This window comes from Centruroides vittatus, unplaced genomic scaffold, assembly GCF_030686945.1.
Source record: "Centruroides vittatus isolate TY-2023 unplaced genomic scaffold, ASM3068694v2 contig_367, whole genome shotgun sequence".
Lineage (NCBI taxonomy): Eukaryota > Metazoa > Arthropoda > Arachnida > Scorpiones > Buthidae > Centruroides > Centruroides vittatus.
The window spans coordinates 327,068-341,480 of NW_027122190.1; the positions used below are offsets into that span (position 1 = coordinate 327,068).

General features: G+C 32.0%; 1 protein-coding gene across 1 annotated transcript in view; it reads right to left on the bottom strand.

Annotated features, from left to right (window-relative positions):
• Positions 1–1,552: 1,552 nt before the first annotated feature.
• Positions 1,553–14,413, bottom strand: part of LOC136975238 (uncharacterized) — a 72,209-nt gene continuing 59,348 nt past the window's right edge. Inside the window, exons 3-4 of the mRNA XM_067270267.1 lie at positions 9,553–9,733; positions 1,553–5,971 (exon numbers count right to left, since the gene is read on the bottom strand). Of these exons, the coding sequence (XP_067126368.1) occupies positions 3,517–5,971; positions 9,553–9,733 (2,636 nt within the window). The 3' untranslated portion in view covers positions 1,553–3,516. The remainder of the gene's footprint in view (positions 5,972–9,552; positions 9,734–14,413) is intronic.

The window sequence follows — 14,413 nt, forward strand, 5'->3', positions numbered from 1 at the left end:
ACTTTTGTATTGACTTTCTCTCACTCTATTACTGATCCATACAACTGCATGTCTTCTCTTTCATTTTATCAGATTTCTCTCCCTTTGTTGATATCGAATCATGCGTATGATATCAAAAACCTATTTGAGATCGGTATTAAATATGTAAAACGTGATGCATATAAAAAATAATCAAAATTTTATATATTAACATACATAACTTAGAAGTTTCCTTTCATTTTTTATGGCATCGTTTATTATTAATGATGCTAAATAAATATGGAGCCTTTATATCTTCATTTATTTTAATGTAATTCGTGTAAAACACCTTTAAAATTCATTTCTATCGTATCAAGTAGCTTATAATATATTAAAATATGTTAAAAATTATTATTTTTGAACTAATTTTGATGTAGAAATTCGTATTTTAAGATTCATTTTTCTTTGGAATTTTTCAGCTGATTCTTTATTTATAAAATCTTTTTAAATAAATTATTGGATAAAAATTTAATTCCCATTTTTATAAAGTACTTTTTAAAGCTTTATTTATATTATACCAGTATAATAATAATAAATTTTTCCAAGTCTCCGTGTAATTATCCCTAAGAAATTCTGTAAGAGTGATAATTAAATATATTATTTATTTATAAAATCATAGTTAATTTTTAATTATATTCCTTTAATACGTGTTGTAGAAAGTCCCCTTGGATATTTTATAAATATTTTAGTTATATATATAACAGAATTTACTAAAAGCTTACTCATATCTAGAGGACATCTATTCACTAAAAATCATATACGTTATATGATTCATATGCATGATAACTTATAAGTTATATGATTTTTTTATAATTACTGCGTTTATTTATAGTTCACTCCATACACTATATCATATAATATCGATTAAAAATATATTTTTCAGGTAATTTTCTACTGTATTTACTAGTTTAAACTATGTGTTTTATGCTGTATTCGAGTGTGATAAGTCTCATAAAATATCTAGAAAACAGCATTTTTTCTTTAAATTAGAATAAATTTTTTACTTTCTTGGCTACCTAATCGGTCAAATTTTGACTCTCATAGATTTTTCATTTTTTATTTTAAAAAATATAAAGAAAAGATTAAAATTCTGCATGTATGAGTGCTTGTATTTTACTTCATACCCAAAACCCCAGACCAAAAATTTTGGTATTTAATAGCGATACTTCTGTATATGAGACATTGACTATTACATTTTGGAGTTTATAAGTCAAGAAGAAAGGGAGTAAAAGGGGATTATTAAGTCTGACCCCACTCAACAGTGGGGTGCGACTTAATGGAAATTTTACACGTATGGGTTTTTAACGTTTTTTTATTTATAATTCTTTATAAATTCATCCCTACCCCAAAAATTAGTCTTTTCTGATTCTCTTCCAAATTTTTCACTGCTGGAAAAGTCATGTACCTTGTTTGTATTAAAATATAAGAATTTAATTGAGTTTTTATGGGATTTTTTCGGTTTTGAAAGAAAGAACTCATCTATAAAATTATATAAACTTTTTATTATTATAATTTTAAACACGAACTTGTGTCGACAATTGAAAGAGTCTTAAAACTCTATTTTTTTTAATAGTAAAACATTCATACATAAATTTTAATAATCGTATACAATGAACGAGATTCGTCTTTCTGACTGATATGCTCTTGATGACTAAAGTTCGTAGAACTAATAAAATCCGCGAAATCTCCATTTATAATATACAATGAGCTTTTCATGCTGGCGTTTACTGGCAATATTTTATTTTTAGTCATCTTAAAAATTCTATTTTGATCAATTTTACACATTATTTCTCTTCAAAATTAAATTTTCAATAATTAAATTATAATAAAAAAAAGTAATTTTTATATCATTCATCTCAGAACAATACCTTTTTTTATCCCTTTGACATTCGTTAAGATTAATGTTTATATTATGTTTTAATTAAAAATATACCTTTATTATTCTTCGATAAATAATAAAAAACGAGATTTTTATACGTTTTGTTAATAATAAAACACGAAAATATCATCCCATGTAGGCGAAAAAAGAATAGAATCTTCGGTCTGCCATCAAGAGTTATTCAAAAAGACGACACAAGAAAAACTGTATATAGTCAGGTGGGATCAAATTTTACTTGACACCAAACAACATCCAATATTCTTGTAAAGGTAGGCACTTGAACGTCAAGGGGAAAACAAAAGTAATATTTTTTTAAAAAAAAAAAGAAAAAATACAACTGAATTTAAATCAGACCTGAACAAGTGCTGCAGCGCCCATAAATAAGCAAACAGAAAAAAATCCCCCCAACTAAAAAACCGTCAGGATATATATATATATTTATTTATATGTATATACATCTTAAAATTTAACGATTGTATAACGTTAAAACGCTAGAAAATATTTCATTAAATAAATGAAATGGTCCCTGAAATGGAATAAGGTAAATATGAAGTCGCAATTCAAGCTCTTTACAACCTCCCTTGAAGCTAGTCATCTGCACCACTTATACTCGAGTTAAGTGGGGTAGAAGATATTAGTAATTTTCTCTGATGCAATTTCGACCAAATTACGAACGTCTAGAGTATAATACATAAGCAATAAAGACAGAAAATACAAGCCTTTTCCCCCCTGTTAAACAACTAGTGATAAATAACAACTCCCTCTTGGAATAAGCAATGGTAGAAGTGAAAGATAAAAGACACGAAGACGTCGACGTTGTACCAGATATCACCAAATTATTGAGCTACAACCCACTTTTCGAATGTCGATTTGGGTTACATGTTTATACATAAGTTACATATCCTTAGAGACTGCTTGCCTTAACGAATTGCTTTTGGTATGTTTTAATTGAGCAGCACAATCCTCTAAGGTAAGCAATAATGACTTTCCGGGTAGTTTTAACTTATTAAAATATTACTTAAATTACTGTTTTCGAGTTTTAAAACTGTTCATTCTGCTCGTTTCTAGTTTGTTTATCGGTTTTGATTTTAATCCTCCAGAGAGGAGGTGATCCGCTTTGCTGACTTCAGGAGGATTGCATTTAATTACTTTAATATATATTTTATTTCTTTTTAATAAGTTCGTTGGATGGTTAATGTAATGAAAAATTGAAATTTCCTTACGGCTTTTCACGTTCTTCTTGATGTTTGAAGAGGAATAAATTTACTTGAATATTTGTTTCTTACGCGCGATTTTAATGAATTACTAAGTAAAATTTTTTAATTATTTCTATATTATTAACTTGAAATTTAACTAGAGTATTTCACTATTTTCCTGTCTTAAGTACGCGTTAGGTACACCAAATTTTCTGTTTGATGCCTCGTACATTATGAGACTCGAACCCCCGTTTAAAATCCGCATCGTACGATCTTCGATAAAATTTTTCGACCTGACCATAAATGGCTAAACTGACAAAACTATAATTATTTTCTATATATTTTGGCACTTAAGGGTTGTTTAAAATTCGTCACGTCTTGTAATAATTATCAGCACTGCAGCACTTTACCAAAAGAAATCCTTCAGTAAACCGAAATTGTCGCACCGATAGGGCTTTCCATTTCGTAAACGTCCTTCCTTAGAGGTCTCCTGATCTTATTGGTCTTCCTGTTCTTCCTGCATCTTCTAATACCAAATGCCACCATAGCTAAACAAGCTAAGAGTGCCAAAGCACCACCAGCAGCCACGTAGAGGATTGGGAATCGTCGGCAGTGTTCTGATGATTCATCGTGTCCCGATGGACAGTGTTCGTGACCATCGCACCACAGCTCTGGTGCGATGCACGCACTTAATTCTGGACATGCATGTAAACAATCTACATTTCTCATGGTTTGACCAGATTGAGTTCTCAAATAGAGTTTCGTGACTTCGATCCACCGAAGTCTGAAATAACCTGGCACGTGTGCTACCGCTTCCAAGACTACTCTATCTGTATAATCGATTCTGTGGTGACCATAGGTGTCATTATACCACGAACTAGAGAAGATATTCAGCTCAGTTTCTCCACGGCTACAAACCGATGCAACTGGTTGATTAGTGGGCCCTGCGTATACTAGTAACCTATTTTCACCCGGGCATTTTTCCGAGCCGTCATATCCCCTGACTTTAAGGTATAGATATCGTCTGGGTGATGCCTCTAGTATCCAATGGCATCTTATGGGATATCCTCTAATTTCTTGATTAGGTGATACTGTAAAGTCTAATCGGCCTTGGCTAGTTTCTTGTTTCTTCCTAACCCCTTCGCACGCTGTAGGAATGAAGAATGTATAATTAGCTTCAAACCAATAATTGTTAAAATCTTCAAAAGACGACATTCCCACGATGATAAACGTCATTGTTACTTCGGGACCGGAAGACTCTAAAATGGCAACTTCGTTTAACCCGTGTGTGACGTCACATAGACAACCCACCGTCCATGAAGGGATGGTCCTTCTTTCGGTGACTTTAATCTCCGAATGCTGTCCAGAACCCATTACGTTACATTTATGTCTCTGAAAGGCCTTGTCATAATAATGAGAACAGATTTCGGAAGGTAATCTGAGAGAATTGATCTCAATTCTCACCCTCTGGTTTCTAGTAGCCGAAAATGTATACGTGCAAGTGAGATTCGTCCTTCCTCCCCGACCGTACAAGAAGAGATTCCTTGGAGAAGACAAATTACCCGCGTGTTCTCCGGAGCTGGAAAAATGGCGGTCGCATCCCGTGCTCATATCCCCTTCTATAAACTCGTACCTGGCTGTAAAAGTCGATGCCACTGCGGACAATTCCTGCCTCCCTGTCACGTGATGCTTAATAGTAACCACTGAACTGGTAGATAAGTAACTCTCTTCCGGATAAGAGCAAGGACGAAGAGGGACGTGACCTGAATAATCCGCAGCCCTCGCGCACATTTTCGGATGGGATTTTTCGCAGAAAGTTAAAGTGGAATTTCCCGAAAATCCGTAAATATCGAGGCGCCCATTAAGACACGTTTCACTTTTCGAGTCTTCGTCAAGTCGTCTGTCGTCTCTGACGTAATAGTTTAGAAAATATAACCATATCCTGTCCCTCTTACTCCTTCCGGTGAGTGTGTAAGTGCAGGTAATGTTATTGGGCACAGTATGGTGGGGTGTATACAAGACCCCTCTTCTCTGTTTGTAACCGTCAATGCGGAAGGAGCATTTCCCGCTCCTAACACGAAATTCTGAAGAATTCACAAAGCGAACTTTAATCTGCAACTCCAACCTCGAATCGTAAAGCACTTGATAAGGAGCACTTTTCAGCATCACAGCGGCTTCGGGGCCACTGGTGATCACTTCGGGTAATGAACCAGCACCACAAAATTCTAGTAAAGGCTCACTGCTTGAACCATCGTACACATCCACCAAGTCACCAAAGCAATTAGAAGTCAAGGAAGTGCGTGGCAAACTTCCTGTATTGGAACTACCCACGTATATTGATATTTTATATTCGTTGGGTTGCACCAAGATGATCTGAGCCTGACAACCGTCAGGTACGAACTCTTGCCTGATTCCATACCTGCAAGTAATGTTTCTTGGATAGAAACCAGGGAAATTTGGCGAGCGTAGAACACACTTCCTCCTGTGGCAATTGATGAACTCGCGATCACAGAAACTTCCTGGTACCCTGATCCCTAAATGTGGTGAATGCTTCAAGGAACCATCCGGCACACGACTCGGCAATCTTGAAAGGAAGCGATAAGTCAGATAAAGGCTGAAAGAATCGAAATGCATTGCAGCTCTGCTAGGAACCACCACGAGCAAGGTGACGTTGTTGCCCTCTGAGTAATATGTTGCGCCAACACCAGCCATTTCTCCACAAAGCTGTCCAACTACGGGTTTTCCAGTCCCTCGTTGAAAATATCTATCCGACGAAGTCAGGATTTTAGTGTAATCTTGTACGTGAAGACCTCGTATGGTGCTCCTTGGCGATTCCATAATTTTCATAAATCCTTTCTCGCAGACGGCTGTATGGTTCCTGAAATGTAAATTAAATAGCGTTACTCGTGCTTAACTTTTTAAAAACTAAGTAATTAACAAATTAATTAAATAACAAAATTTAAGCCTGTATATTTATCAATTTCAATGATAAATAACCTTTATTCATACTTTAGAAGTTTATAACTGCATTTATAAGCTACTAAAGTGTGACGAAACGAGTGAAAAATGCTAACCAATTAAATGGCTAAAAAATCGAAAATTTAATTTATAATTTTAAAATTGTGTATCTATAATTAATTTTTGAAGTATTTTAAATATTTTTAAACAATTTATGAGGATAAAAATTAGGCAAATTGTTACTTTTTTGTATTTTTATAAGTTGGTGCTTCCAGATATTTGTTTTTTATCTAAGTTTTTGTTTGTACTCGGTGTGATTTTGATTCGTTTTAGTCTCTCAGGACGGGGACAACTTTCCATTAACGTTATATATGTCTTCGTATTTATTAAATTAATTAGGGTAACGAACCGTAATGGCTGAGCTCTGGTGCCCACGTGACTTCCCTATATACTGACACTCCTCTCTTTCTCTCGCTCTCTCTCTCTTTCTCTTTCTCTCTGCCTCTTCTTTAATGTTTCAATTTTGAAACAGTTGATAATTAGTCTTAATTTGTATCGTACTCGTAAAATTAACGAATTAAACACGTCTTTTTGAACTTATATATTCAAATTTTGGTATCTTGTATGGTTAAATAGTAAATTTTGTCTTCTTTAAAACGTTAGAAATTATATTCAATGTTCGATATATTAAAAAAGTATTGTTGAAAGCATGCCAAGAGGCTTTCTATGGCCAGCCCATTGATCAGGCACGAACCTATTCTAATTTGTTAAATTATGAGTAAAGGAACCTCTTACATCACTTCATGAAATGAAGAAATTTGATACACTAACGAGCTGTGAGTGAGGCAAGTTAGGGCCCGAGCAGGCCCACAGATTTAGGGCCGCATTTTTTTTCCAAAACTCATAAAATTACTTTGAAGTTTCTCTATGTTGAAGCTTGAAATAAAGGGCTCTACTGAATCTTCTATTTAAACTGTTCTTAGTAAAATCAGTCAAAATTGAGTTGAAATACATTCCTTTTCTTATAATAGTCCATAATTATTAGTCATTAACGAATCATAACTATGAGAAATCATCCTTTCTGTATAGTGGTGGATTTACTATGAACTAATGGAACTTAAGCTTCAGGATTCCTAATCCGGAAAGGGCCTTGATGCAATTTTTTGGATGATGCCTCTGTGTTGCTGGTTAGGAAACGCCCCTTATAACAGTACCAGAAATGTAACTTTTCCACAGTTTCTACTATATAAACAGGCATGAAAAATTGCTTTTTTATATTTTTTACAACATTTTTTTCCTCCTATTCTCCAGAAAATAAGTAATTTTGATCGTTTAAAAGATGAAAAAGACTCACTTTCCTCTCTAATTTCATAAAAATTATTTTAAATACTAATACTTTGCCTTTATAAAAGCACAATTTGTATCTGTATAAATTAACGAATTCTGCACGTTCTTTGTACAAAATAACCTAGAGCTATGTATTAAAACATTTGCAAAAGTTCTATTTAAAATAAATTATATTAACGTGGAGAAGAGGAGGAAGAAGTTTATAAAGATGCCGCAATTCTCTCATTTTAATTATTTGGGTGTATATAGGATTGTAAACACGAAGGAGGAAAACTTTCTGACGATAAACAAAATATACTGAATGCATATTCATTAGGCGTTTAATAACACAAGAGGAAAGGAATGATACATATTCTAGAAAAGAAAGTTCTGTAAGAGAACGAATGTATTCACAATTAGCAGATTCACTCCAGGGATTCTGTATAGAAGACTAAAGACTTTTCTTTTCACAATATATCGATTGAGCGAACCACTAACCATTAGCGACTCTCTCAAACGCTTTTCTTTGGGTCTGACAACAATTAAAAATGGCGTATTTAATTCCATTACGTTACGAAGCATCCACTTACCCTCCTATACAATGGGAAGAAGAGGAGGAGAAGGAAGAAGGAAGGAAGAGATAAACTTTTCTAAACATTAATTTCTTTTTATTTTTCGCTTAAAAATGAGTCCTTATATTATATATTGTACGTAATTTTGTTTATTTTTTATTTATATATATAAACCAATTTTTCTTTATACGTGATCTGTTGCCAAATTCAGTTTGGATGCTGGAGAGGTGGAAGAGGAGGAGGAAGAGGAGGATGCTCTTTTTATCCTTCAGAATTCTTGACAAAAGTGGATTAAGAGCAAAGAAACTGCTCTTTTTCTATCTCTTATTCGCTTTTTTTAAAGATTATTCCTCTCACTTGATTGTTTTCAGAGAATTTTTGAAAAATTTCATCTCTGGAATAATTTAAAATAAAATTAATTAATTCGAAATTAAATTTTAAATCACGAATTACTTAAATAAATATATTTTATTTAATTTCATTAGAAGGATTTTCTCGTATGGTGATTAAATTACTGAGATATTTATTTTATTTTGTTAATGCTTATAGACATTAAAACGTGATTTTTATTTTACTTTTATTTTATAAACGTCACTTGTTACTAAGTTACGATGCAGATTATTGTCACTTTACAATCAAAAATCGTTACGTTAGATTCGATTTCGTGCCTGGTGCCAATCAAAAATCATTTTAAATTCTATAAATTTGACTTAAAACTAAATAACTGTCACACTTTCTCCTCTTATATGCATCAAATTTTTACCTAAAAACCTCTTTAAAATTGGTAAAAAATTCGTCAAATTATAACTTGAAATATAATTGAATTTAATTTTCGAATTTTTATTCCCTTTCATCATCAATTTTTTTTTCATTTTTAAAGCAAAAACTCTCAAGAAAATGACCATATAATGATGTTCTACTTGTATGTCGTTATGACGCGAAAATCGTTACTATTACGTAACAATAACATCTACTCGATAATCCAGAGGTCAATTATTACATAATTATCTCAAATAGAGGTAAAATATATAATAATTGCCTCTGTCAGGGTCAGTTACACCATAATTTGTCTGTCAGAAATTATGTAACTGTCTTTCGACACCTTTACCGATTGTTACGTAATAATACTGTTGTAAACAAACATAATTACGTAACAATACAATTGTTACGTAATTATAAACGCTCTATTCTAATTATTTCGCCATCAGTGTATGAAACTGAGCAAAAATTACGTTTCAATCGTATTTTTCAGGACGTTTTGGGCAACTTTAAAGTCAACTTTAGAGCCCAAAATTGTACTTTTTTTATAGAAATTTTTGTTCTAGAACAAAGATTTCTTCGATTTTAGCTCGTTATCGATGGATTTAAGTGTGATAATTGTATTATTAGCTCTTAAAACTGTACAAAACCATGCTGTAATTTCAACAATGTTTAACATAACAGCTTGATATCAATTATAGAAGTATAATTTATCATTATCGAGCTAAAAAGTGAAAATTATCAGTTATAATGGGCATTTTTGTAATTATCTCAAGCAGTGGAAAATTAATGTTATTGAATAATGAACGAGAAGAGTGTTATTCATAAAGGGGGAGTCACTCACCTATCTAATTCCAGAGATCCGATCTGGAAGGACAGAAAGGTTAATTCAATGATATCTCCGTAATCTCTTCCTCCGGCAATGAAATTAATTCGACAGACGAAAGGTAGATAGCGTTGGAATGGCTCCGTGATCCTCAGTGGATATTTAATGTTGACTTCACCGTATATCGTGCGATTGCAGGCTGCAATAAAGAACCTATAATTATCATAAAGTCAACAACTGTGAAAGCTTAACCCTCTGGCACAATAAAGCTACGACACTTCACCAACTTTGTTTGAGTAACAATATACCGTACATATTTATGTAGTAAATTATTCTAGACTGTAACCATCGTCCCTGTATAGTTAAAAGGGGTGAAGAATCTGAAAGACCTAAAAGATTACTCCATCTTTCTCTTCTTTTTCCTTCTTCCAAGATTTTTCGTTCTTCTTTCCTCTTCACTCTTTCTTCATCTTTCTTTTTCCTTCATTTCTTTCCTCTACCCATGATTCTCTATCCCTTTTTCACCCTTACTACCTCTTTTTTCCCTCCTTTTTTTTTATCCTTCTTCCTCCTACATTCCTTCTTTCCACCTGTATCCGATATTCTTTGCCATTTATTCCTTCATCTAAGTTCTTCACCCTTTCTTCCTTTACCATGATTCTTTACTCCTCTTTCTTTACCATCATACTTCACGCCATCCTTCGCCCGTCAATCTTTACCCCTTTTTCTTTTACTCATTATTCTTTACCCACTCTTTCTTCACTCCTTCGTTTACCCATAATTCTTTACCTCCACTTTCTTCATTCTTTCTTCCTTCACTAAGAATCTTCAACCTTTCTTCTTTTACCATGATTCTTCACCCATTCAGCTATTTCACATCTGAAGGAACGAAGAATCTTATAAAAAACGAGAAGGAAGTGAACAATTACATTATTGGCAGCAGGCAAAATATTTTGAAGCGAAGAAAGTATAAGAGGGGAGAAAGAAAGAGAAGCAGGGAAAGAACTGATAAGAAAAATTGTTTTCCTGTCAGTAAGATGGCGGATAAAGTATATCGCTGACACAAAAGATGACGGAACAATTACATCTTCGTCATATATGAGTCAAAAGAAATTAAGGAGAGAAAAATAAACACAACAAATAGTGAATCCGAATTGCATTAAATATCAGTTTATACTTATAAAAATAAATAAAGAACAGACATAAAATTTAACATGAAATATCAACATCATAACTAGACCTAGGGCATCATATAAAGATCATATAAATTATATAATTTTTAGTGCTCAGATGCCCAAACTTTAATCATAACTCAGAAGCGATTTCACTAACTTAGTTATAAATTACTGTCATGTAACATATTTGCATTTAAGAATACTGTTTTAAACTTCTGTAAATTAGCACACCGCATGACAGGGCTCCCTACATGATATAAAGTTATTGCACTTCATGCATATAGTTTAATACAAATTTCATTTGCGTATGCATTCATGCATAGATTAATTTTACATTAAATCTAATCTAAACTATTACAATTCAACGATTTTAAAGCTTATGTAATTAAATGATCTTTAATTAACAATTATTTTTAATGTTATTACTTTTAAGAAACTGTATTAAAGAAGTAAACATTCATCGTCAGTGTCTTATTTTCTTATCGTTCAGTACTAATTTGCTGTTGTTTCTTTTTTCTACAGACTGCATCGTTTAGTAACTTTTCAATGTTCGCTCGCTTATCCCCTTGTGAGTCATCAGCAAATCAGCAAACATATTTGTTAAAGTGGTGATACAATATCTTATTATCTTCCCCAATACGATTATCACTAAAGGATAAAATTCATGGATGAAGTAGTAATGCGTGCTTCTAAGTGAAAAATAGCTAAGTAAGCATATGAAATGAACTATGCCATTGGTTTGCTTACTTAGCTAAAAGATTACCTCTTCATTCAAGATATTTCTTTTCTTTTTCCCTTCATATTCTTCTCCCCTTCTCTCCCTTTATCCAAGATCCTTTACCCCTTCTATCCTCTTCATTCATGACCTTTCACACCTCCTATCATCTTCATTCATGATTATTCACTTCACCTCCGCCTCCTTTCTCTTCATCCGTGATTTTTCACCCCTCCTAAAACCGTCGTTTAACATTTTTCACCTCATTTTCAGGACACAAGGTCATTACATAGTTAGAATATGTATTTGTTTTTATAAAGAAAAGTTATTTTTCTTAGAAAAACAAAATCTCTGTCAATTACAAATAATATCTGCTTTATAGAGAAGCAGTTAAAGTCGAAAATGTCGATGCGTTATCACATTAATGATCCAAAATTTGAAATAATTGCCTAAATAATTTTATAGTCCATCATACAGAGCACAAATTAAACTTAATCGACAAGTAATTAAACTATATTTATTAATAATATTCGGATGTTTAATTGAGATATTAAGTCTAAAAGATGCATAAGGCATTATAAATAACCATTTGTATCAGATGCTAGTTAATTGTTTAGTTCCTTTGCTACATAATTGCCTTCGTATCATATACACAATTAACAAATGCAATTAAATCAAAACTCAAGTGTTTACTCCTCGACGAACGTATTAATGAACTGAAAAACTCGAAATTTTTCTAAGTTGCAAGCGTTAAATAATAGGAAAGAATAAAGTTTATCTTCTCGTACTCTCGATGCTCATTACATAACGTAAAATTAATAATATTCACAGGATTTTTCTCGGTGTTTACATAAACATTATTATGTTCAAGCTGAGGTACAAGAGAGATTGCGTGTATGATAACCAAAAAGGTGACACACCGAAGGGACGAGCGTAATCCTGTTACATGTGTCCTTTAGTGGATGTTGTGCATGTTGTCTGTCCACTGGGAAATTAGACGAAGTACTCGCTGTGATTGGTGGTTGTCTAGAGATCAATTGCCGGCCATACCATTGGTTGTTGTGTCCTGCAACATTTACAGTTGAGTGGACATGTCAACCGTCCACTGTCTTTTCCAATGACCAAAGGATAATTTGTAAGACGTAGATGTCAAAGCAGAGTGAGTTTCGGTGATGAAACGCGGATAATAACTGTTCAGTTTGCCACAACTTTCGCATGAAGTTCTCAACTAATGTACAAAACTATTATTAACCAGGGGACATCGAAGAAGAAGAAGGAGGAAAAGGAGGAGATGGAGGAGTAGGAGAAGAAGAAATAGGAAGAAGAAGAAGAAGAGAATAAGAAAGAAAAGGAGGAGGAAAAGAAGGACCAAGATGAGAAGAAGAAAAAGAAACAGGAGGAAGAGAATCATGACCTTTACTAGTTTCTAGCAGTGTTAAACATCAAAATTTCTACTGAAAACTTATATATTGTCCAGAAGTTTTTTGTTATTTATTACAATAAATCCGATACAATTTAGAAATGGAATAATTTTTCTAAAAAAAATCTGCTCACAAAACGAACTGGCTTAACAAAATTTCTATCTCTCTCTCTCTCTCTCTCGAGATTAACTTAAGAATTTTTATCTTGACTTCAATAAAAATAGAACTTTCGTAAGAAATTAAATTCGTGAGTATAAAATAGAAAAATATTGTATTACAAAAATATATTACACTCAGGAATAGAAAGTAAAACAAATTAAAAGTTGTTTAGTTTTCTTACGTGTAATTTGGAGGAATTTTATGTCGAATCCTTAATGAAAAATGTTTCATTTTCTTTATTTAGACGGGAATAAATTGTTACTAAGTTAAACTTTCAAAGTTTATAATTAAAATACAATCAAACCTCCGAACAACGGCCACTGACGGAAACATAAAAATGTACGTTGTTTGGAAACGAATTTCAATAAATATCTCTGAATAAAAAAAATGTCCGCCGTTTAGAGGTGGCCGTTATTAGAGTTGTTAAGTTCACGTTTCTTTTGGCTAACTTCAATTTTAAATTATTTTTAAAAATGCCTTAAATTTGATTAAAAAGTAAACCCAATACAATTGCACCTCTAATAACGGACGCCTCTAAACGACGGCCACTTATTCAAGAACGTTTCAGGCTTACTGAATAACCTCCAAATAACGACCATCTCCGAACGGTGGCCGTTGTTCACAGGTTGGATTGTATTTAAGTAAATAATTATGTAAAAATATAATATAAAAATATTTAAAATTTATTTTTAAATAAATATTTATAAATCGTTTTACTTTATTTGTTTAAAGTTTAAAAGTTAGAAGCAAACAATTTATTTTTTTAAAATGTTTCTCTTAAAGTTACGTTTTGCGTATTTTATGACATCATAATATTTTATTTTTATTTTAAATCATAAAAATTTTAAATTTTATTTTTATAAAAGTATTTTTATATATATTATTAATTTTTTTTTATAAATATTTAAATTTTTATTTATTTTAAAAACCTCAAATTTTTATTTCGCTTCGTAGCCGCGTATATCTTTATTTTAAATTAATTTATTTTTTAAATTACGTTAATAATTTTATTTATAAAATTTTATTTTTAAAAAAAATTAATTTCATTTTACATTTTAAATTTGCATTAGTTGCATAAATAGATAGCAGATGGCGACTCCAAATTTCGTTTTGCACTTTTTTTCTTTTTATATTTTAAAAATTATTTATTTATTTTAAATTGTTTAATAAATTAATAGCTGTATATTTGATCATTATTAAAATAATTGAATTATTTTTCCTATTGAAAAAAATGCAAAATGCAATTATTTATTAATTCACAAACACAAGGTGCGTTATTTTTTCAACACTAGGCGATATTCCATTTTATTTAGTTGATTAGTTGATACGGGTTACATGTATGGTACCACGTTTCGGGCAATGCCCCTCTTCAGTCAACTAAATATCAAAATTCATACATAAATTCAAAT